Source organism: Numida meleagris, chromosome 13 (genome assembly GCF_002078875.1).
Source record: "Numida meleagris isolate 19003 breed g44 Domestic line chromosome 13, NumMel1.0, whole genome shotgun sequence".
Lineage (NCBI taxonomy): Eukaryota > Metazoa > Chordata > Aves > Galliformes > Numididae > Numida > Numida meleagris.
In genome coordinates this window covers 4,294,987-4,315,357 of record NC_034421.1, presented here as the reverse complement: position 1 = coordinate 4,315,357, position 20,371 = coordinate 4,294,987, and the positions used below count along the sequence as shown (strand labels likewise).

At 55.7% G+C, this 20,371-nt stretch overlaps 2 protein-coding genes across 12 annotated transcripts in view; one reads left to right on the top strand and one right to left on the bottom strand.

Moving 5' to 3' along the window:
* The window catches only part of TNRC18 (trinucleotide repeat containing 18), a gene marked incomplete at its 5' end in the record, with an annotated part of 45,177 nt that extends 42,050 nt beyond the window's left edge, over positions 1–3,127 (top strand). Inside the window, 3 exons of the mRNA XM_021411747.1 lie at positions 57–293; positions 756–830; positions 1,363–3,127. Coding sequence (XP_021267422.1) covers positions 57–293; positions 756–830; positions 1,363–1,569 — 519 coding nt within the window. The remainder of the gene's footprint in view (positions 1–56; positions 294–755; positions 831–1,362) is intronic.
* On the bottom strand, positions 4,185–20,353 carry SLC29A4 (solute carrier family 29 member 4). 11 transcript variants are annotated; one of them, XM_021412278.1, is made up of 13 exons: positions 16,815–20,353; positions 16,097–16,243; positions 10,107–12,184; positions 8,329–8,498; positions 7,699–7,830; positions 7,510–7,623; positions 7,301–7,429; positions 7,100–7,174; positions 6,375–6,640; positions 6,161–6,296; positions 5,850–6,037; positions 5,338–5,578; positions 4,185–5,264 (listed from the first exon to the last, which is right to left on the bottom strand). In XM_021412278.1, the coding sequence occupies exons 3-13, from the start codon at positions 10,169–10,171 to the stop codon at positions 5,122–5,124; spliced, it is 1,659 nt and encodes a 552-aa protein (XP_021267953.1). In that variant the 5' UTR covers positions 10,172–12,184; positions 16,097–16,243; positions 16,815–20,353; the 3' UTR covers positions 4,185–5,121. The 11 variants fall into 11 exon arrangements, with proteins under 11 accessions (XP_021267953.1, XP_021267949.1, XP_021267950.1 ...); XM_021412274.1 differs by having other exon boundaries at positions 4,185–5,578; positions 10,107–10,203; positions 12,013–12,184; XM_021412275.1 differs by lacking the exon at positions 16,097–16,243 and adding an exon at positions 15,694–15,762 and having other exon boundaries at positions 4,185–5,578; positions 16,815–16,897; positions 17,702–20,353.

The following is a 20,371-nucleotide window of genomic DNA, read 5'->3' as shown; positions in this document are numbered from 1 at the left end:
GGATTGTAGGATGAGGGAAACCTGAGCTGCTCACCTGTGCGGTCCTCTCTTGGCAGAGACGAGGAATGAAAGGGAAGGCCAGGAAGCTCTTCTACAAGGCCATCGTCCGGGGCAAGGAGATCATTCGCATTGGAGACTGTGCAGTCTTCCTCTCAGCTGGCCGCCCCAACCTGCCCTACATTGGCCGGATCCAGAGCATGTGGGAGTCGTGGGGGAACAACATGGTGGTCCGAGTCAAATGGTTTTATCACCCAGAGGAAACCAACCCTGGGAAGAAACTCAACGAAGGCAAGGTAGGCTACTCGCCTTTGCTGAGAGGGCTTCAAAGCTGCTTGTCCATGCTCATCTCCTGAGGACAAGGAGAATTATGGCCCAGGTCACTGCTAGTACCCTAATGTGGGCAAAGCCATCATTTCATGCTGTGGCTGTGGACAAGCCTGATACTTATCCCTTGATCCAGGGAAGGGTGTCTGTTATTCTACTAGGGAATAGATTTTTGTGTCAGTCCAAAAAGAGTTTGTCAGGAGTCAAACCAAGACTTTGTGCCATGTAAAGCTGCTAGCCTGGTGCTTGGGAATGCTGAGTTTTGCATATTTGCACAGCGTGGTTTACAGTAGGCTCTGAGTTTGTGTTACTTTTGCTTGGGACTGAGGTTGTGAAGGCACGTGTGGTGGGCAGGGGATGGTAACATGAAAAATCCAACTAATTCGCTTTCTTTTTATTTGTTTTTTCTTTTCTTTTCCTCCTGGGCACAGCGCTGGGATCAGAAATCAGGCAGAAGTCTGTCCACAGCTCTGCAGGCATCCAACCAGAGAAAGGACTTCATGGAGGTTGGTGCCGCAACTGCATAACTGATGCTGCTGGGGAAAAGCCCGTGACCTTCTCTGGCTTTCACTTTTTGCCTCAGTTGCTGAGACTGCAGTTTCCAGGACTTCAGATGGGTGTATTTGGGAGGATGGGAATAGCTGCTGGTGCTGGGTGTTGGGAGGAACAGGGGGCCCGCAGCCAGCCCCTCTGTCTTTGCATTTGCATCCTTGAAGTGGAGATGACAAACTCCAGGCCTCGGGTATCCCCCCGTTAGCACACGCTGCAGCCGTGGTGTTCCCATCTGTGGGAGCTGGCTGTGCACAAGGGCTCAGGTTTGGTGCGAAGGACTGATCACATCCACGCTGCAGTCCCCTGGTGTTCCCAGTGTCCCTGCCTGGGCTGGCAGTGGGGATGGTTGGGGAGTTCTGTATGAGCGTGAGCAGAAGCTCTGGATAGTCTGGTGGCTGTTTTTCTTGCATATTGCAGATGATGCTTTAAATGCTGTGAGTTCTAATTACTCCTTTCTGTCTGCCTCCTTCCCTTCCTGTCATGCAGCGAGCTCTCTATCAGTCCTCTCACGTGGATGAAAACGATGTCCAGACCATCTCACACAAGTGTCTCGTTGTTGGTCTGGATCAATATGAGCAGATGCTAAAGACTAAGAAATACCAAGACAGTGAGGACCTCTACTACCTTGCAGGGACCTACGAGCCCACGACGGGCATGATCTTCAACACCGACGGGGTCCCTGTCATCTGCTGACCGCCCAGGGAGCACGTGCCACCCCTGGGAAGGGACAGGACAAACTTGAGGACGTGCCTGTTCAGACGACATGATTGTTTCTTTCCGTGTCACACTACAGACAGGAGAGTGCTAGAGACGTGGGGAGGAAGGAGTGGGCTGAAGAAAGGGGTTGGGAAAGCGGTTACAGCAATCACAGAAGATGCCATGGATGGTAGCGGTGGCGTGTGAACCTCAAGAATGTTCGGAAAGTGGCTTTAATTGAGGTGACACTTGACCAACTTCTCCCTTCCTCCTTTTGGTCCTGGAAAGCACATGGGTCTCATGATCATTTCACCAGCGGGACCCCCCCCCCCAGCAGGAGGGATCCCTTTTGTGTCATTTGCCCCCATCAGTCACTCGGAAGCCGCCTGTACGTGGAGGGACACCCGCTGACCTTCTGCGTACGCTCCCCTCCGTCCTTATATCCCCTTTCCTGCTTGTTTCGCATGACCCTTTAGGAAGGACAGGGTGAAAGAGAAAGGAGATGAGTCTCTCTCTCAGCGCCTCGTCTCGATCCTCCCGGCGCCTTTTTGCGGTTCCCCTTCCCCGCCCCGCAGTGGAGCACGAAAGGGCAGCGCTGGCCCCAGCGTGGAGATGGCAGGAGAGGTCCTCCAGGCTGGGAGAGCTGGGTACCAGGTGAGCCACCGTCACGGCTGGGCTGCTGCCTTCCATTGCCCCAGATGGGCCGAACACCTTCCCAGTCTCTCCTGTCCCAAAAAGGAGATAGAGGAAGAAGTGCACGGTGAGAAGAGGGTGATGCTGGCCGAACAACTCCGTGTGAGTGTGCGGAGAAGCAGGGAAGGAAGCGACTGGGAGATGCTGCTGCGGTGCTTGGAGCAGAGGAGGCTGCAGGCCACGGGGCTGCCTGCCATTGTGGATTTTAGCATCACTCACTCAGCATTACCTCGCACGCCTGCACGGAGCCGTGGAGCTGCCTGGAAGCCTTCCACCTCCCATGCGAAGCAACAGGGACAGAACGTGGAGCCCAGCCCTGCCGCTCTATTGCTGCAGCCAGATCCCAGCTGTCACCTTGGGCTCGGCCAGGGGAGCACTCAGCTGGCCAACCCAGCAAGGAGGGGACGCCGGAGGAAAAACGGAACGATGCAACATCCTTGCACTTAAACAAACAAGAACTCCCAAGAGACGCACTGATCTTTGCAACTGTCGACTCGCACTACATTGCTGGGACGCGGAGCAGGGGCTCAGCTCGGCCACGAGCAGCAGCCCAGGCTCCGGTGGGGAGAGCTCGGACAGATGGCAAACTATCCGCTCCGGATCGGGCCCTGGGGGCCGGGCTGTCCCCGCACTGTCACCCCCCCCACTTCAGATAGAACCACAGTGGTGCTGCGCTGTCCCACCTCTGCCCCAGGCGCCGCGGATAGTGACGGTTCTAGCCTGTACAGTTTTAATGTACCAAAAGACTCTTTAGCCCTCCTGTATTATAAGTCTTTAAATGGATTCAACTTTTTAATTATAAATATAAATATAAATATATATATATAAATATAAACTTTTTAAAACTGTGAAAAAAAAAAAATTACGACATTCTAAAAAAAAAAAAAAAAAAAAAAAAAAGGAAAAAAAAAAAAAGGAGGAAAAAAGAAAAAAAGAAAAAAGAAACCCCACCAAACAAAACAAACCCAAGCAACCGACGACGGCAGAAAACCAACACAGTCTGACGTTGAGAATATTATTTTTTATTTCCTGTTGGATTGTGATTGTAAATGATCTGGGAACAGGCACCCCCCCCCCCCAACCCCCCCCACGCTCAAAGTGTACTGTACTTGTAGAAGCAAATGGTGTGAGCATATTTTAAAAGAGCGAGAGAGAGCGCGCGAGAGAGATTTTATGCTAATGTTAAATAGAAAGCACTTAAAACCCACTGCCTTCTATGGAACACAAGGATATTTCAGACAATCGAGAGGAAAGGAGAGCCAGGTTTTTTTGTCTTTTTTTTTTTTTTTTTTCTCGTTTCGTTTTTTTGTTTCACGTTTTGTTTTCAAGCGGTTTCTTTTCGGCATTCTGTTTGTTGGAGAACTCCGTGTGATCTTTTTTTTTTTTTTTCATAAAAAAAAAAATAATAATAATTGAGGAAAAAAAAAAAAAAAAACAACAACAACAACAAAAAAAAAAAAACCAAAAGCAACCCAACGAAGCATCGTTCTTTGTCTCGCTTTTCCTACCTGGGAGTTCTTTCCCACCTTGGTGCCGCGGTCGTGCTCCGGCTCAGCCTGGCCCTGGTGCTGGCCATGACTGGGTCCAGCCCCATGGGGATGCAGCCCCTGTGGGGTGGGAGCCCGGGATGGAGGGAGCAGGAGGAGGTGAGCCCTTCCTGCCGTGCCTCCCAGCCCTGAGGGTTGCGTGGTGTGCTGATGAACCACGGGATTTGATGGTTGTCTTGCCCAGTGCCACACTGTCCTGCCCAGGACCTGCAGTGCTAATGACCCCGGCCACCCTCCCCCCCCACCCCACAACTGGCCCCAAGGGGCAGCTGGCCCACAGGGCCCCTCCGTAGCCACATATCCTTGCTCCCTCTCCCATTAACAGGCCCCAGCCCAAAGGAGTGAGCCGGTGCCTTGAAGAAAATGAAAATATAAAGGCAAAACCAAAAAGTGTTTATTGATTAGGAAATCCCAAAGCCGGCGATGCTGGTAAGGATGGGCTTGGAGTGGGAATTCTGCAGCAGGGCCTGGGGGGCAGCTGGGCTGGAGGTGCCCACAGCTCATGGCTCTTATTTTTGGGAGGGGGTAGGACTGGTGTTTCTTTGTGTCTCCCCTGCCTGGCTGAGTTGGTACCCACATAGCCCGAAGCCTTTTTCCCAAGGATCTGCTAGGGGTCCCAGCCCAACAGCACAGCTAAGAGAAGGGGGCATTGCAAAGATGTAGTCTGGTTTCAGTTTGATTTACATGACTGATACAAGTTGAAGCTCAGCAGTGGCCCTGGGCAGCACCCACAGTGCCTTGCCATTGATACCCCCCCCGCCTGGGCATTGCAATTCCCCCCCAGCCCACTGCAGCCTGCAGGCAGACCCACAGCACAGATCTGGGGACAAGAGTCAGGGCCCAGAAGAAGAACAAAAAAAACTACTTTTTTTTTTTCCTTTTCCAGGCAGCGGTAGTGGGGCTTTTACATGGCGACTGGAGCATGGGGAAGGGTGGGGGTCATGAATTCAAGCTGTCCTCAGTGGAAAGCTGCAGCACCATCAATCAAAGCCCATCCTGGAGCCACCTTCCTCCCCTGCTCCTCTTCCTCAATAGCCCGCCCTCGCTCTCTTCCCCAGTGCCATTCCCATTCCCTTTGGGGTTCTGCTATATTTTGCTCCTTGGCAAGGGTACAAACAGGAGAAGATCCTTCCCAACACCACTGCCCAGGGGGACTCCCCGGGAACATAGGGACCAACAACACTGGGGGCCATCAGCCCAAGAAGTGGCCCTGCACAGCCCCCTGGGACCACCTGGATGGGCAGTGAGGGCCATGGGGGATGGCAGCAGGGCCTGGTCCCATCCTGGCCCCATTGCCCGGCCCCGGGGCTCAGAACCCCCCCAGGAAGGAGCCATTGGAGGTTTCGGTGTAGAAACAGCTACTGTGGGATGTACTGGTGAGGCTGTAGGCAAAATAAGCCACGGCTGAGCCCAGTGTCAAGCCCGTCATGTAGGACACGGTCATGGTGTTCCCTGCGGAGAGGGACACGGGGTGTCACCCCACATGGCCACCCCACATGGCCTCCCCAGGGTGGTGCGACCCTACCTGCCAGCTCCCGCTGCTCGGGGCTCACTTTGCCAGCAGCCAGGATCATGGGGACGCTGCCGAAGTAGCCATTGGTGATGCCCATGAGGAGGGAGAAGATGCAGGGCCAGGCGGGGTGGCCAAAGGCGGGCTGCCCGTTGGGGTAGACACACATGATGAAGAGAGGGATGAAGACGACGCGGAGGCAGGAGTAGATGAGGAGGTGGGTTCCTCTCCAGTCATAAGGCAGGGCAGCCAGGATCTGCATGAGGGACAGAGACCACGCTGAGGGGAGAGGAGGGCAAAGCAATGCCCAAAATGGGGCAGCGGGGAGGAGACGGGATGGGGGAAGGCCCAAATGTGGGAACCCAACCTTGGCCGTGTTGGTGAGCAACCTCATGTTGGTCGGACACCCACGGAGTGTGAATGACCCCCAGTTCACTCATCCTCTCCTCTTTCAAAGGACGCACAAAGGTGATAGGGATGGAGGGGATGAGCCCACCCCCCCCCACGGTGGCAGCGACGCCTCCTACCTTGCCGACAAAATCAGAGAGGTTGAAGATGGCCATGATGAGGATGGGGAGCCATTCCCCCAGCGTGCAGTTGTGGATCTCCGACTCCAGCCCGGGGAAGAGGCACAGCGTGATGAAGTAGGTCATGGCGATGGACAGCATGTAGGCCCAGATGAGCCGCGACACGACGTAGCGGTGGAGCAGCATGGCTGGGGGAGATGGGCACTGAGGCTCAGCACAAAACCCTCCCCCTGCTCGGCCCACAGGCCTCAGCTGAGGCTGAGCAATGATGAAGGCAGGAAGGACAGCTCATCCCTGAGCCCACCACCCACCTCTGAAACTGGGCCAGCTCCTCTTGATTTTGGGCCGGGGGACGTCGAAGCGCATGTAGGTGCCGCTGCCGGCCAGCTCAGCTTCAGGGCACGGGCTGCCATGGGGAGACGCCGGCTGTCCCTGCGGCCGGTCCTCCTGCATGGGGACAGGGGACAGCTGAGTTCCAAGGAGGGAGAGATATTGGGGATCAGCGGGAAGTCCCCCCCGGCTTACAAACGTGATGTCTTCAGCGGTGACGTCGTGGTGGACGCGGTAGCCTGTCCTGTGGTCGCTGGCCCCGCGGGGCTCAGAGTGGCCCTTGCGGGAGCAGGAGGTGTAGTAACGGACGAAGCGAGTGCGCTTCACCAGGAGGTGAAGGATGAAGCACGTCAGCTCCATGCCGATGGAGATGAAGAAGAAGATGACCGTGTTCTCCTTCTCATCCGACAGCAGCAGCTTGGTGAAGATGCGGCTGAGTGAGATGATGACCCCGGCGGTGCCTGGTGGCACAGGAGTGCTGTTGGTGCCAGGTCCCACTGAGCCCTATGTCTTAGGGACCTCCCAGCAGCCCCACCCTGCACTGGGTAGGGTGCATAGAAGACCTGCCCTGGAGATGTTCAGGAGCCATGGCACTGTGGGACATTGGTTGGTGGGCATGGTGGGATGTGTTAGGGTTGGAGCAGGTGGTGTTAGAGGTCCTTCCCAACCTTAACAGTTCTATGCGCATGATTTAGACACCACTGAACATCTTGCTTTGCTGGGGACCGCCCTGGGATGTCCCCGAGGTCCTGGTAACCCCCGAGCCACCAGGACAGGGTCCTGGAAAACCTTCTCCCGGTGAGCAGGGAGGTAGGACCAGGTGGACACAGAGGTCCCTTCCAACCTCAGCCCTGGGAGGGGCTCTGTGATTCGGTGCTGGGGGCAGCGGGTTGTTGCACGCGGGGGACGGCGGTACTCACTCTCTCCCGTCATCACCCCCTGCGTGTAGCGCTTGGGCAGCAGCCCCGTGTAGCCATAGAAGCTGGATTGCTGCACTTCAGGAGAGAGGTGCAGAGGGAAGAAGGAGGGGGATTATGGCGGCAGCTGAACCACTGGGTTTGGGGAGGGGGAAAGGGACGCGAGGGTCGGCTGGTAGGTTGTCCCGGGAGACCACGGCATACCTGTGCAGCCGAAGGCCACCACCCCGACGGCCACCAGGTTGATGGCGTAGGCTTGCCGGCGGGTGAAGAGCTCCAGCCAGACATCGCAGATGCTGACAAAGAGCAGGGGGCCCAGGGCAAAGAGGTAGCCTGGAGTGGGGGGAGAGATGGAGGTGGGCAGGGGGCAATGGAGAGCCAGTGCTGCCAGGGGCATAGAGATCCTGACTCACCCACGGAGATGCGGGTGTGCAGGCTCAGCAGCTCCACCAGCGCGTTGTTGAGGATGACGGCCACCAAAGCCACCAGGATGTAGGTGAGGCTCATGTCAAAGACAATGGAGGTCCCTGCGGAGAGGGAGGCGGTGGGGGCTCTGCCCAGGTTTGGGGGGGCAGGAAGGGCTGCAGCTGCCAGAGCCCTACCTGGGTATTTGTGGTGCAGGTAGTCCACATCGGTGATGAAGCTGTTGTATGGCAGGAGAAATCCAACGCCAGCCAGCAGCATGGCGAAGTAGATCCCGTGGTATCGGTCCTGTGGCTCGGGGTCTTCAGAAACTGACCCAGAAAGGAAAAAAAAGAGAGAGGACGTGGCAGTGGCAGTGCTGCACTCACAGGGCATGCAGCTGCAGGGCAGTGAACACAGCTTTCATGTCAGCGGGGACATCAGGGCTCAAAGCGTCCTGCAAGCAGCCCCGCAGCTCTCCGGAACAAATGTCCTCAGCCTAGAGAACTTCCCTCCAGAAATGAAAGTGCTTTAGTGAGAGGCAGGAGAACACCGGGGCTGAGGGCTGTGAGTGCTGACGGGTTTTTATAGCAGCCCCAAGGCTGCCGGTGTGGGGAGAGATCTGGCAAGAGCCCACCACAGAGCCCAGTACTACAGGATGCTGTGGCGGCTACAATAGCAAGTCCTAAAGAGACATGGGTTGATGTCACAGCATTTCAGACCATTTGTGGCTATGAAACCATCCCAGCATCTCCTAAATGGGTGGGAAAAGCATGGGGAGAGGCAGCTCCCTCCCATCGCATCGCATCGCACCGCATCCCATCCCTCACCGGGCTCCATGAAGGTGAGCACGCCCTTGGCCTGGCTGCCCCGCTGCAGCTCGTCCTCCTCCAGCTGGTAGCTGTCGAAGCTGAAGCTCATCACCACGTTGCCCTCGGGCGTCGCCACGGGGCTCAGCTCCTTGAAGCGCTCGGTTCCCACCGATCCCATGGCGGATGATCTGGGGACGGAGAGCGGAGACCCCAGGCTGGGGCTCACAGGTGGGTGACAGTCCCCAAGGGTGGAGGGCCGCACCAAACACATCCCAAGCCGAGCTTGCAGCTCACCACGGGCATCCTGCAGCGAGCCCACCAGCACTACCTGAGATGCCCTCCATCCCCCAGGCCCCTCTCTGCATTACCGGTGCCAGTCGCTAGATGCCAGCCTGCCCCGTGCCCGCCGCCCACCCCGCAGACACAAACCTCCGGGGCGGCCGCAGGACCAGGCAGGCAAGGGAGGAAAAATCAATCCAAGTGATTTGTTTGATCTCGCCGCGAGACGCGGTGTTTGCAGGAGCACGGGGGTTTTGCAGCCTCTCCCTGCTGCCAGGATGGGGCGGGTTGCAAACACAGAGCCTGCAGCTGCAAGTCTTAATGCTCCAATGCATCGGCCAGAGCAGCGATGCCGTGGTCCCGAGGCCATGCCGAAGCCGTAGTGCTGGGGGGCCAGGTCAGGGTTGCCAACACATGCTGTGCCAGGCTGAACCCAGCACTCATCCTGGAGCCCCATCAGGGCACATTTCAAGAGGGGATGCCACTCCAGCTCATGGCTCATAGGGAATCTGGACAATCGCATCCACTGGTGCTACCCCAGGAGATAAAACCCCACGGGAAGCAGCTCCCAGGGTGCTGGCAGAGCCCACTGCGGGGCTTTTACCATCCAAGGACCCCCCACACCACCACTCTGGAGAGCACGCCGGTTGGGAACACCCCATAAATACAGTGCCCTGAACTTCCCATTGGCATGGGAGCAGGATGCACCGCACAGCCACCCCCCTGCATCCACGCACTGGGATCAATCTGATTTCCCCTTTTGGATTTACAGGGAGGAGAGCCAGGGCCTGCTGGCCTCTCTGGGTGGGTGCCGAGTGAGGGACAGAGCAGAGGCTGCTCCCACAGGGGATGAGACGATGATTATTACAACAGGGAAAAGGGTCCTTGCCAAAAGGAGACGCTTCCATGGGGGATGAGATTATCGCCGCGATTGTTTTGCACCGGCAAAAAAAAGGGTCCCCATGTCGGGAATTCATCAAACCCCACCGGAGGAGATGCGCGCTCGGGGCGAGGATGCTCGGGAGGAGAGGGACGAGATGGGGGCCGGGGAAGGTGCTCGTCTCCCCCCGACCCCTCCCGCCCCTCTCCCCCCAGCCCCGTATCCCCCGGCTCCAGACAAAGCCGGTCCCGTCCTCGCCCAACAGGTCGGCACCGCTCTTACCTCCCTCCTCCGCGCAGCTCTGCGGCACCGGTCCTTCAGCTGCCCCAGCCCCCGGCGGCGTCCCCCGGCCCCGCCATCGCCGAGCTCCGTTCCCGGGGTGGGGGCACCGGCAGCGGCGAACGCGGCGGCTCCGAGCGGGGGCGGCTCCGTCCCCACCTCCCGCCCCTTCCCCACCCCTCCGCCGCCGCCCCCCCCCGGCAGCGGTGTCCCCGAGGCACAGAAATGGCTTTTCCGCCGAGCGGAGCGCGTTCACGGCCCTGCCTATAGGCACAGCCCATAGGGACCGCCTATAGGGGCTGCCCAGAGGCGCGGAGCTGGCTGCAAAACGGAGCATTCATCAGGATGGAAAACGGACCTGGCTTCATTTAGGACGCAAGCTTCGCTCCCATGGCAGGGACCTTTCTCTTCCCCTCCAAACATTTTTGGCACAAAGGGGTCCAGCACTGGCTGTCCTGAAGATGGATGGATGCAGGGATGGAGTGGATGGATGATCGCAGAATGACCATGGTTGGGAAGGACCTCCAAGATCAATCCAGTCCAACCATCCACCCATCACCAGTATTTCCCACTAAACCACGTCTCTCAGTACAACAGCTAAATGCTTCTTGAACACCTCCAGCAAAAATTCTGCATGATGAACAGATGGATGGATAGGATAAATGGATGAGCACACGGACAGGATGGATGGACAATGAGGAGATGAAAGGAAGGAGAGAAGTACAGGTAGAATGCATGGATGGATGGATAGGATGGATGGATGTACAGTTAGGTTGGATGGCTGGAGTGGGGGGCAGATGGAGGGAGAGAACAACAGATGGATGGACAAACAGATCACAGAATGGCTTAGGTTGGAGGGGACCTTAAAAATTACCCAGTTCCTACCCCCATGCCGTGGGTTGGTCACACCCCCACCAGATCAGGCCCCATCCAACCTGGCCTTGAACGCCTGCAAAGATGGGCAAGATGGAAGCACTGTGGCTCTGGTCAGCAGCATGCAGAAAACCAAAGGGTTTTGGGGGGCAGCGAATGGGGAAAGCCCCTTCTCCCCATCGTTGGGGTTGGAAGTGGGGAACCAGCAGCACGGAGTGGTGGGAACACCTGTCTGCAGAGAGGATGCACGTTCCAAGGAGGGTGCTCCAGGCAGGGACACCGTGTGTTATCCCACCCTCCTGAACTCTCAGCCCCAACCCTCACTGGGTTGTAAAGATGGGGAGAGGGGACCCCCATGACCCCGCCACCAGGGCAGGGATGGAGCGGCACAGCCCTATGAGACACCAAAGAATCCCAGCTTGGCATCGCGGCAGCGCGAGCGCTGCACAAAAAGAGCAGGGCGAGCTGCAGCATATGTGCACGCCTTCTCCCTGCTGCCTCCGCACTCCCGGCAGCGTTACTTGCCCAGCAGCAATCACAGCCCTCCTGCCACAGCTGAGCTGGGGGTCCTATAGAAGCCCCTGGGCTCAGGTCACCATCCCAGACTCCTTAGGATGTATTTGGGCTCTGGGAGATGCTGTGAGCACATACCTCGAGGCAAAGAGCAGCCCCTGATTCTACCACCCGGGCTGAAATCACACAACCCCATCATCTCCAATTCATGGCATGAAGAGTTTCCCAACTCCCTTCGACTTAGTGCAGCTGGAGGAGCAAATCCCAAAAGCGACCCCAGGACATGCACACAGGGTTGAAGTGAGGCCACCAAAATGTTGCTGTTTGCAATGCAGAGGCAGGATCGGAGCCAAAGATGTGCTCCCAACCCCAGCACCAGATGCACGGGAACCTCTGCAGCTCAGGGCAGCGCTGGGATGGATCCCTTCTGAGCGCTCTTTCCCCACTCTGCCTTCCCATATGTCAGCATCAGACCCCGCCTGCCCCCCCCGGGTGCCCCGTGCTGGTTTGGGGCTGAGCACCGGGGCCCTGAGCTGAGTGTTCCCGCTGAGCTTTGCCGCGCTCTTCAATTTTTCAGCTGGACCTGAATAATTCAGCTGTGATGGAGCTGGCGCGAGGGCTGCGAGCTTGGATGCTCCCTGAGTTTCCGCTTGACCCACTTTAACAGCCCAAACACCCACCAGATGCGGTGCTCCGCGCGCAGCGGGGCGATGCTGGACCGATCCCAATGGCACTGGGGACATCTCACAGCTCAGCTCCAGCCCAGGGCCTCCCCTGGGCCAGCAAACCGCAGAGCATCCCTCACCAAATGTCAGTGCTTCGGGCTGCAAGTCACAGCGCTTTGGAGGCGTTCTCTCCCTATTCCATCAGGGACTCACCTCACTGCTCCGAGTGCAGATTAAACCCACAGGGAGGAATAAGGTGACACCAGCTCATTGGGCCGGGAGATGCTGGATCGGGGCCGGGAGATGCTGGATTGGGGCAGCCTCCAGGAATCCCCCGTAGCGCGTTCTTCCTTCCAGCAGAGTTGGGCTTTATTGATTGTCACCGCTGCAGAAGGGAGAGAAAAGAGAGACCTTTCAGGAGTATCCCACCACACTGCCAAACCCCCCCCCCAGGCCCCCCCGAACCCCCCCCCCCCCACCCCTCAGCCCACACCCCAGCTCTGTGCTCCCAGGAGCGCCGTGCTCCCATCTCTTCCACTTCACAGGATTAGGACATTGCTTTCCCCATGGAATCCCCTCCTGGAAACCTTTCTCTAACTAACACTGCACCCTCTGCATCCTTCCCCCAGGGCAGCTCTCAGATGCACCCTGGCCCCACAGCATCGCCTTCACACAGAGACATAGGGAACTAAAGGACAGCATCGCTCCTGGGGGGTTACCCCCTGTTATGGCACATCCCTCCGCCCACACCGTGCTGCAGGAACCCGGGGGGGGCCCTCAGCCTTGTCTTCCCCCTCCCTCCTCCCCTTTCCTTGTTGGAACAAATTTGCATCCCTCACTAATTAATCCAAGATGAGCTGCTAATTCAGCTCCTTGATTGCAACTTTGCATAATGGCTGCACGCACGCAGCGCGGGATGAGATGTGAAGGAGACAATCAGCACCGGGTTGGGGGGGGGGGCCTCCAGCAGCTCCTACTCATCCCGGCTATTCACAGAGCAGGGGGAAAGCAGAGATTTTCCTCTGAAGGGAGGAAATGCTAACACCCCCCAACATCCATCTTCGAGTTGCTTTTCCCCCTATGCCAGGCTCTGAAGGCCCTCCCCAGCAGCCTGAGCACCTCTGGACATGGGGAAGCTGCAGGGCCAGAGTGCAGCACAGCCTGGGGGGCCATTCCTGGAGAGCAGCATGCTGTGCCCCCCCCCCGATGCCCACGCTGCTCTCAGTAGGCTCCAGAGTAAACGCTCTGCCATAAGGACCAGGGCAATCGCATCCCATGGCCGCAGAGCCACACACTGGCTGCAACCAACCAGAACCCAGAGGCTCCCCCAGCCCAAGCACCATGGGGCAGCGTAGACCAGAGTCCCAGTAGCACTATTTGGGGGGAAATCTGCTTTTCCTGCCACCAGTGCCTGCAGCCCACGCAGGGGGCACCATCTTGGCGTCACTGACACAGGTTGTGCCCCACTCTGCCTCTCCCATCCCAACACAGACCCCCACCAAACATTCCCCCCCCCCATTCTGGCACTGCACACCCCAGGGCTGGGCCATAGGCTCCCCACAGAGCATCAGAGACACTTTCAGCCCCCTCCCCACAACTGGGGCCCCCACCCTCCACGAACCGCAGCGCACGCGAGGGGCTGGGCTCCATCGGCACACGCTGCACGTTACCGCCTCACGGGGGATTTGCACCAGCTTTGGGGAGGGGGGAGTGCCGCAAAAAGCAGGGACAATGGGCAAGTCAACGCATTAACGTGCTTAGGGGGGAAAAAAAAAAAAAAATCTGATAAAGGAATAAACCGGTTAAGGGAATACATAATTCGCAGCCCGGTTATTCAAATCCCGCCTTAGAGGAAATCCTCTTAGAGCCATCACCTGATTGTGTGCTAAAATCCTAATTGAATCAGAACGGAATGATGGATTTATGCCATAACCTGCACGATGACGACGCACAGGCGGCTGTTTGCAGCCGGACTTGGGGGGGCTGCAGGGACTGCACAGCTGGGACCCCCCCCCAAAAAATCACCTGGGGGTAAAGGAGCTGCTGGGGGGGATGTGTCTGTGCAGCCTCTGGGCCCAGGCGTTTCCCTGCACGCAGGGATGCAGGTGACGCTTTGCGGCCGCCCCGCGCTGCAAGTTGCACAAATGCATTTCATCAACAAAAATAAAAATAATGGCAAACGAACAAAAGCACAGCAACCCCTGCACTGGTAATCAAATGGAGAGGGGGGGGGGGGAACAGAGGATCTAAAAATAGCCCCGGGAGCTGCTTTCCTCCCAGAGAGCATTTTCCTGCCCATCCGTTGCCTCTCCTACAAACAGGGCCATCTATTTGTCTCTCTCTCTCCCCTCTTTTCTCCCTTTTCACGCAGTGGCACCGCTCTGCCCGGCCCCAGCGCTATTTAAAAGCAATTTAAGAAACAGAACGCACAAAACCAGCCTCCCAAATCCCCAGCCCAACCCCCTGCCCCCCCCCCCGCACAAGCTGGCATCGCTACAGCGCTCCGGAGGTAATTGAATATCCCAGAGTGCATCTGCTCACGCAGCTCCAACACAAACAAGCAGGGCGCTGAGCTGAGCGCGGGGCCGTGCCCTGTGCAGCTCGGGGGGGGGGGCCGAGCACAGCTGAGCCAACAGCACCAGCACACAGCACTGCACAGCCCGAGCCTGGCCGGCCATGGGCTGCAGGGTGCTTTTGGGGGGGCAATATTTGATGAATGGGGCCAGGCTGATGTCCTGCGTCCCGATGGCAACGCAGAGCTGCAGGGAGGTGGGGATGGAGTTTTTCCCTGCTGGTGCACGGGGAAGGGTGGGGGGCAGAGGACCCCGGTTGGGATGGGAGGAGATGGGCTCAGGGCCTGCAGCTGCAGCACGTGGCAGGGAAGCAGGGCTGGCAGCTGACATCGATTGGAGCTGCAGAGGCCAGCTTCCCCCACCTGTGTCACTTGGCTTCCAGCTGGACTTCACCATCCGAAAACAGTTATCGAAAGAGAAACCACCGCATCCCGACCGCTTGAAATGCGCACAGACTTGGGAGACACGAAATGCTGTTCCACACCTGAAGGCTGAAGAAGCAGCGAGAGGAGGCTCCCACCTCTGCCTCCCTGCTCCGGGTTTTAAAGCCGTTTCGGGGTGAAAGGGAAAGGGGACGCTCAGTGCCACCCGCCGCGCTCACGGGGCACCGGGGGAAGGCGCTGCGCTCTTCTCTTGGTGCTCCCGAGGAAGGAGCAGGGCTGCTCGGGGCCGCGCAGCGCACCCCATCTAGCGGCTGCTGGGCGGCACAGCCCGGCTCCCCCCGGCCCCAGCACCGCCCCGTCGTGGTCGTGGTTCTCGGTGCTGCCCTGCGGGGGGGGGGGGCACCCAAAGGTGACAGCCTCCACACCGTGCAGGTCCACTGCCCTGCATCACTCAGCGCTCCCCAGCACCGTGCCAGGCTGCGGCTCCCTCGGGGCTTTTTGCCCCTGGAAAAGCATTCAGAAGGTCACGGCGCTGTCAAAGTCCCCCGGCTCAACGTCGTGGGCTCACTCGGACTTTGCAAATCTGAAATCCTTTATCGTAACCTCACTGCGCAGCCACCTGAAAACTTACTGCTGAGAGAAGAAAGGGAAGCAAGGCGCTGGAACAGCGGGCGTCAGGTTCCCTCACCTCCAGCAGGCTGGGCAGGGAACCCTCATTAGCTCACAGCACACCGTTAATTAGCTGGAGAACTCTGCTAAGGGCCTGGCAGAGCCATGCAGGGCAGAAGCGACACGTGAGAGGTGAGTGCTCAGGGATGGATGAGCACACACACACCAGGCAGCCCATCTGAACACAACCGCAGCTGCTTACTTCAATGGTATAACCCTATTATTAGGATTTCTCTTCTACCAGGTTGCATCCTGGCCTCAAGATTCACCTTCTTTGACGGAGGTTGCTGCCACTCGCTGAGTGCACCGGCAAACAGCCCTCTCCGAGCCGCAGCTTGCTGCAGGCAGAAGAAGGGAAACGTCACCAGCAGCTGAATGAACAGTTCAGAATCACTCACCCGAGCTAACGCGGCTGATTCCGCCTGCAGCAAGGGACGGCACGTAAATGGCACCAGCAGGAAAGCGGTGCCCTCCAGAGCTGCATCAGGAGGGGAGATGGCTGCAGCTTCACCGAGTTCACTGCGCTACAGCCACGCACAAGAGTGAAGAACTCCCCTCGCCCTGTGCTCCTCCACCCCCAGCCAGAGATCTGCTCTGTCACCCACCCTGCCTGGAGGGTTTGTCACAGCTTTGCAAAGGGATGGATGCACGCAGGAGACGCCTCCCACCCACCTGCATGGGCTCACTCCAGAGCTTCCCCATGGGCTGAAGGTGAGAAGCAGCAAGCTCCGAGGGACAGCACAGCAAGCAGGGAACGTGAAGGCATTGCTACAGGTGCAAGCCACAGAATGAAGTATAAAGGAAGTTACCTAAACTCACCTGAGGAGAAAAACACAAACGTAAGCCCCTCAAAAAGAGCTTTAAGGAGGAGCGAGGGGAGAAGTCACGGTTTCAAGCAAAATAAATCAGAAGAAGCTCAGCTGCTCCTTTCCCAGTCTCTGCAAAACCCAAGCTGAGTTTCACTGAGAGCTGCTGCACAGCAAAGATGGAAGCTTTACTACTGCTGGCACTTGGGTTTGGGCCACAGCGTCCAGAACACGCAGCGTCACCCTCATCTCATCCGGCCCCACCTCCAAGCAGCACAAGAAAGGAAGAAGACACAGAATACTTATCACAAGACATTTAATTTCTTATGCAGTTATAAAATTACAAAGAGCGATGGGCCAGCAGTGAGAGCCAGACACTCGGTGAGGCGGAATGTTAGGCAGATTTTTCCACTTATCGACAGAGATATCAAACAGAGTAAGTGAGAACTGCAGGACGCAGGGCTGGTTTTTTTTTTTTGGTTTCGGGTGCAGAAGCAAATGCAAGAGCAAACAGATCCAAGTAGAGGAAGGGTTGAGCTGATGTCCCGTGGAAACCCAGAGGTGCAGGTTTGGGAACAACTCACCACTCCTGAGAAACGAGTTGGACGCATGCAAAGGCAGCGGGGGAAGGCAGCGCACAACTGCTGCGGCCACGGCACCAAGACACCTGCAACGAGCACAGCTGCAGCCATTGGCAAGCCAGCATGAAAACTCCTTGCCCATTGTTTTCAGGGCAGTGTAAGATGGGATTGGCCAATCTGGAGTGTGGTAAAAACAAAGGCATGTCACAGTTCAAAAAAAAAAGCTGGAATTTGCTCAATTCCTTTGGTTGTGCAACCGGAATCTGAAAGGATTTATTTACAGTCCGAGCCATGCTTTCTTCATTGCAGGCCTTCCTTTGTGTGGCAGATTCCAGAAAGACAAAGGCCTGCTCTGCACATGTGGAGATGACACTCTGCCTTGCTCTCAGATGTTAACACGTTAAACCAAGGCGACTGTTAGCCAGGACAGCTGGAGCACAGAACAAGACTTTCCACATCTCTGCAGTGGTTAATCCCCACCAGTGCTTTGGACAAAGCCTCCTGTTGCTCTGCAAACAACAGCAGAACGCCTGCACATCTAAGTGGTCTATTGAGCAGCTTAGAGAGCTACAAGGGAGGAAATTCTGCAGTCTTACTGCGTGTTGCTTTGGTGCTAATGCCATTATTAGAGCCAAGAGAGCACAGCATGGGACGTAGCAAAGCTTTCTGCTCATCAGCTCCTCAGGGCTCCATGCTAACCTACCCAGAGCTGGGGGCTCCTCAGTTCACCCCTCCCTTTTACTATTACACACAGATCAGACACGTTCCCTTTGTGGAGACACCTGCCTCTGTGTTTAGAGCTCTCTGGGATTCACACTGAGGCAGACACGGACAGCCCACCCCTCTGTGCTCCCAACCCATCTCTGTAGAAATAGGTGTAAGGAACTCACCCAGGACTCGAAGCAAGGCGGTGCCGGAGGGAGCACTCACACAACTGCACTTGCTGAACAGAGCAGAGCTCTAAAGAAACAGCTTTTGCTAACTTTGATATGCTTTTAACTTCCTGCTCCTCTGCCAGGCCCAGCCTGTTAACTGCTAGATGTGTATCTATCACTTGTATTTTGGAAACTCTGACATAAGAAGAGTCCAGAGCAGATTAAAGCTTTCTGCCTCAGAACATGAGAGATGAAGTAGGGTAAGCACACAGATGTTGAGACAGCAGCAAACTGCATACACTTGTTGCCTACTTGCACCTCAAGTGAAACAGCTCTTTCCCTACATCACTCGCTGGGAACAGATCCCACTGCAATTGAAGACCTGAGTTTCAGATTCCAAGTTTAAAGCATTCCCCCCCCCCCACCCTCTCCCCTTTCCCCAGCTTTGGTTATTTCTGTTGTCCATTTCTGTCCCTAACACTGATGAGGGTCAAGAGGTACAGTCCACATCCAGAGAGAGATGCCCACTGACACAGAACGAGCACTGTCCTTCCAAGGAAGGTCAGCTTAAAATGAGAGAGGTTGTTCAGTAGTTCCCATACTGGAGGGCTAGCCCACGCAGCCTCCCTGGTTACCCTGGGGAATCTGAGGCTTCTGGACCATCAGAACAGAAATGCCCAGCACCACCCGACCCATGGGGCATCGGAGTTCAGTCACCGGCCCCACACTCAGGTGGCCAGAGGGAAATGAGATCAGTTGTGTTTATCTGAGAAAAAAAATTATCCTCATATAATGAACTTAAACAACACAACAGACTGTCACCATGCTAAATACACTGCTGGCTGGGACCAGACACCTCCTGCTCCATCCTATTAATCCCATGTTCTCACTCACCCCAGAATATTTCTGCTTTCTCTCCCTAAGACGACTTTCCTTATTAAAACAGGAGAAAAACACAACTTTAACTGGCCTCCAATTAGGAGCAGAGCAAACACAGCACAGTGTGTCACCAGCCAGTCTGTGGTACAGGAGGAGGGCACTACAGCACACTGAAGACAACTACAGTGAATACACAATCTCCCAACTCACCAGTGAAAAACATGCAGGTGTAAAAACCAAGAAAGGATTAGTATCAGTATGGTAAGTATATCCATTTTTGGCAGTAAAAGCTAGTAAACATAATAAAGGTGATAGCAGTATCTCGCTATGTGATATGGCCTTTGTTACAACTCAGAAGTGTTAAGACTTGTGCTTAGTAGACCTGTGTTGCTTATGTATGTTGACTGCTTAATTCTGCTTGTGGAGTCCGTGCCAAGCCTCCAGGTACATTACCAGGAATGACACCAGCCTCAGTCTGGAACGAGCAGACACGTGACAGCTCCCGTGAGGTTCAGTCTGCCAGCAAAGCTCACTGCAAGACTTGTCTCTTACTCTGCAGTTAGGTGCTGCACAGCAAAGCTGAAAGCACTAGGGAAAAAAAAAAAAAAGTAATTCCAGACCATGGAATTCAGTTGTCAGCCAGAGCTTAAAGTCAAGACTGGATGAGATTTTCAGCATGGCTCAGCAGTTTGCTTTGAACGTGCTGGATTCTGGAGAGGACGCCACAAACCAATCAAGTCAACTCTTTAGGACAGTCAGGGGTTTTCACTGAACAAACAAGCCCCATCCCTTACTTCCCACAAGTTTGTAAGAACATCTGCCCATGGTGACAGCAGCCTCACTGACACAGATAGCTCCCTTAGGCAGGGGCAACCACTGCCTTCAGTTCTCACATGAAATGGAAGCCCACCTACCCACACAGTGCTCAGGGAACAACAGCCACCGACTTCTATTGTCTGACAGAAGCTTTGTTACCAAATCCTAGAAGCACGTCACCATTTAGTCATGGTAGGGAGTTCACACACCCAGCGAAGTCCAGGTTCTGTCCTGCCCTCAAGATCTGCAGTTTCCTTGTCTACTTCTATCCTCACTTTGCAAACAGTGAATTGTGGAAAGGAAGCATCCCACATCCCTATGCGAAAGGCAAAGCAGGTTCATTTTGGCAAAGGAAAGTAACACCAAGTACTCTGCTCATCGTTTGCTCGCTAACTGTTATCCAAGACTTAAGAGAAGGCACATTACAACCCTAAAAATAGACTGCAGCACTGCTCAGCCTTGGACAGCCCTAGCCAGGGTCAGGGCTGTTAAGGATTTATTCCAAAATTGCCAGAGACAACCAGTCCTTGGAGAGCATCACAAGAGGTACTCCGACAGAAGGGGAAATAAAAACAAGAGCATGGTTATCCAACAGAAGAAAATTAACCTTTCAAAATCATTTATATTTACATCAGTATCTGGAAAAAAGCCCCGAACCTTCACCATCAGAGCAGTCACACTCAGCCCAGGCTGAAGAGAAGCAAGAATTGAGTCACACCTTCCAGCTGAAAACCTTAAGGCTGTTTAAATAATAGGGCTGCCATACCCTGCAGGAACTTCCATCCAGTCTGACAGAATCATTGCTTTGGATAATTAATAAAAGTATAAAAAAGGTTATTGCTACTCTGCCAAGGAAACAGAACAACCTACAGGAGAGAAAGTGCATCCCAAGTCCTTAAAAAAAAAAAAAGAACAAAACCAAGTGTATCAGCCACTGTGGGCTACAGATGCCCAAGTACCAGAGGCATGCAAACAAGCCCCTAGCAATTC

What these genes read in the sequence shown, in the direction of transcription:
- SLC29A4 (XM_021412270.1), bottom strand. Translation starts at nt 8,924, where the DNA reads ATGCATTGGAGCATTAAGACTTGCAGCTGCAGGCTCTGTGTTTGCAAC. An exon ending in GCACACCCGCATCTCCGTGG is followed by an intron (nt 7,430 to 7,509) that starts GTGAGTCAGGAT and finishes CCCCCACTCCAG; the next exon opens with GCTACCTCTTTGCCCTGGGC. An exon ending in TCTCTGATTTTGTCGGCAAG is followed by an intron (nt 5,579 to 5,849) that starts GTAGGAGGCGTC and finishes TCCCTCATGCAG; the next exon opens with ATCCTGGCTGCCCTGCCTTA.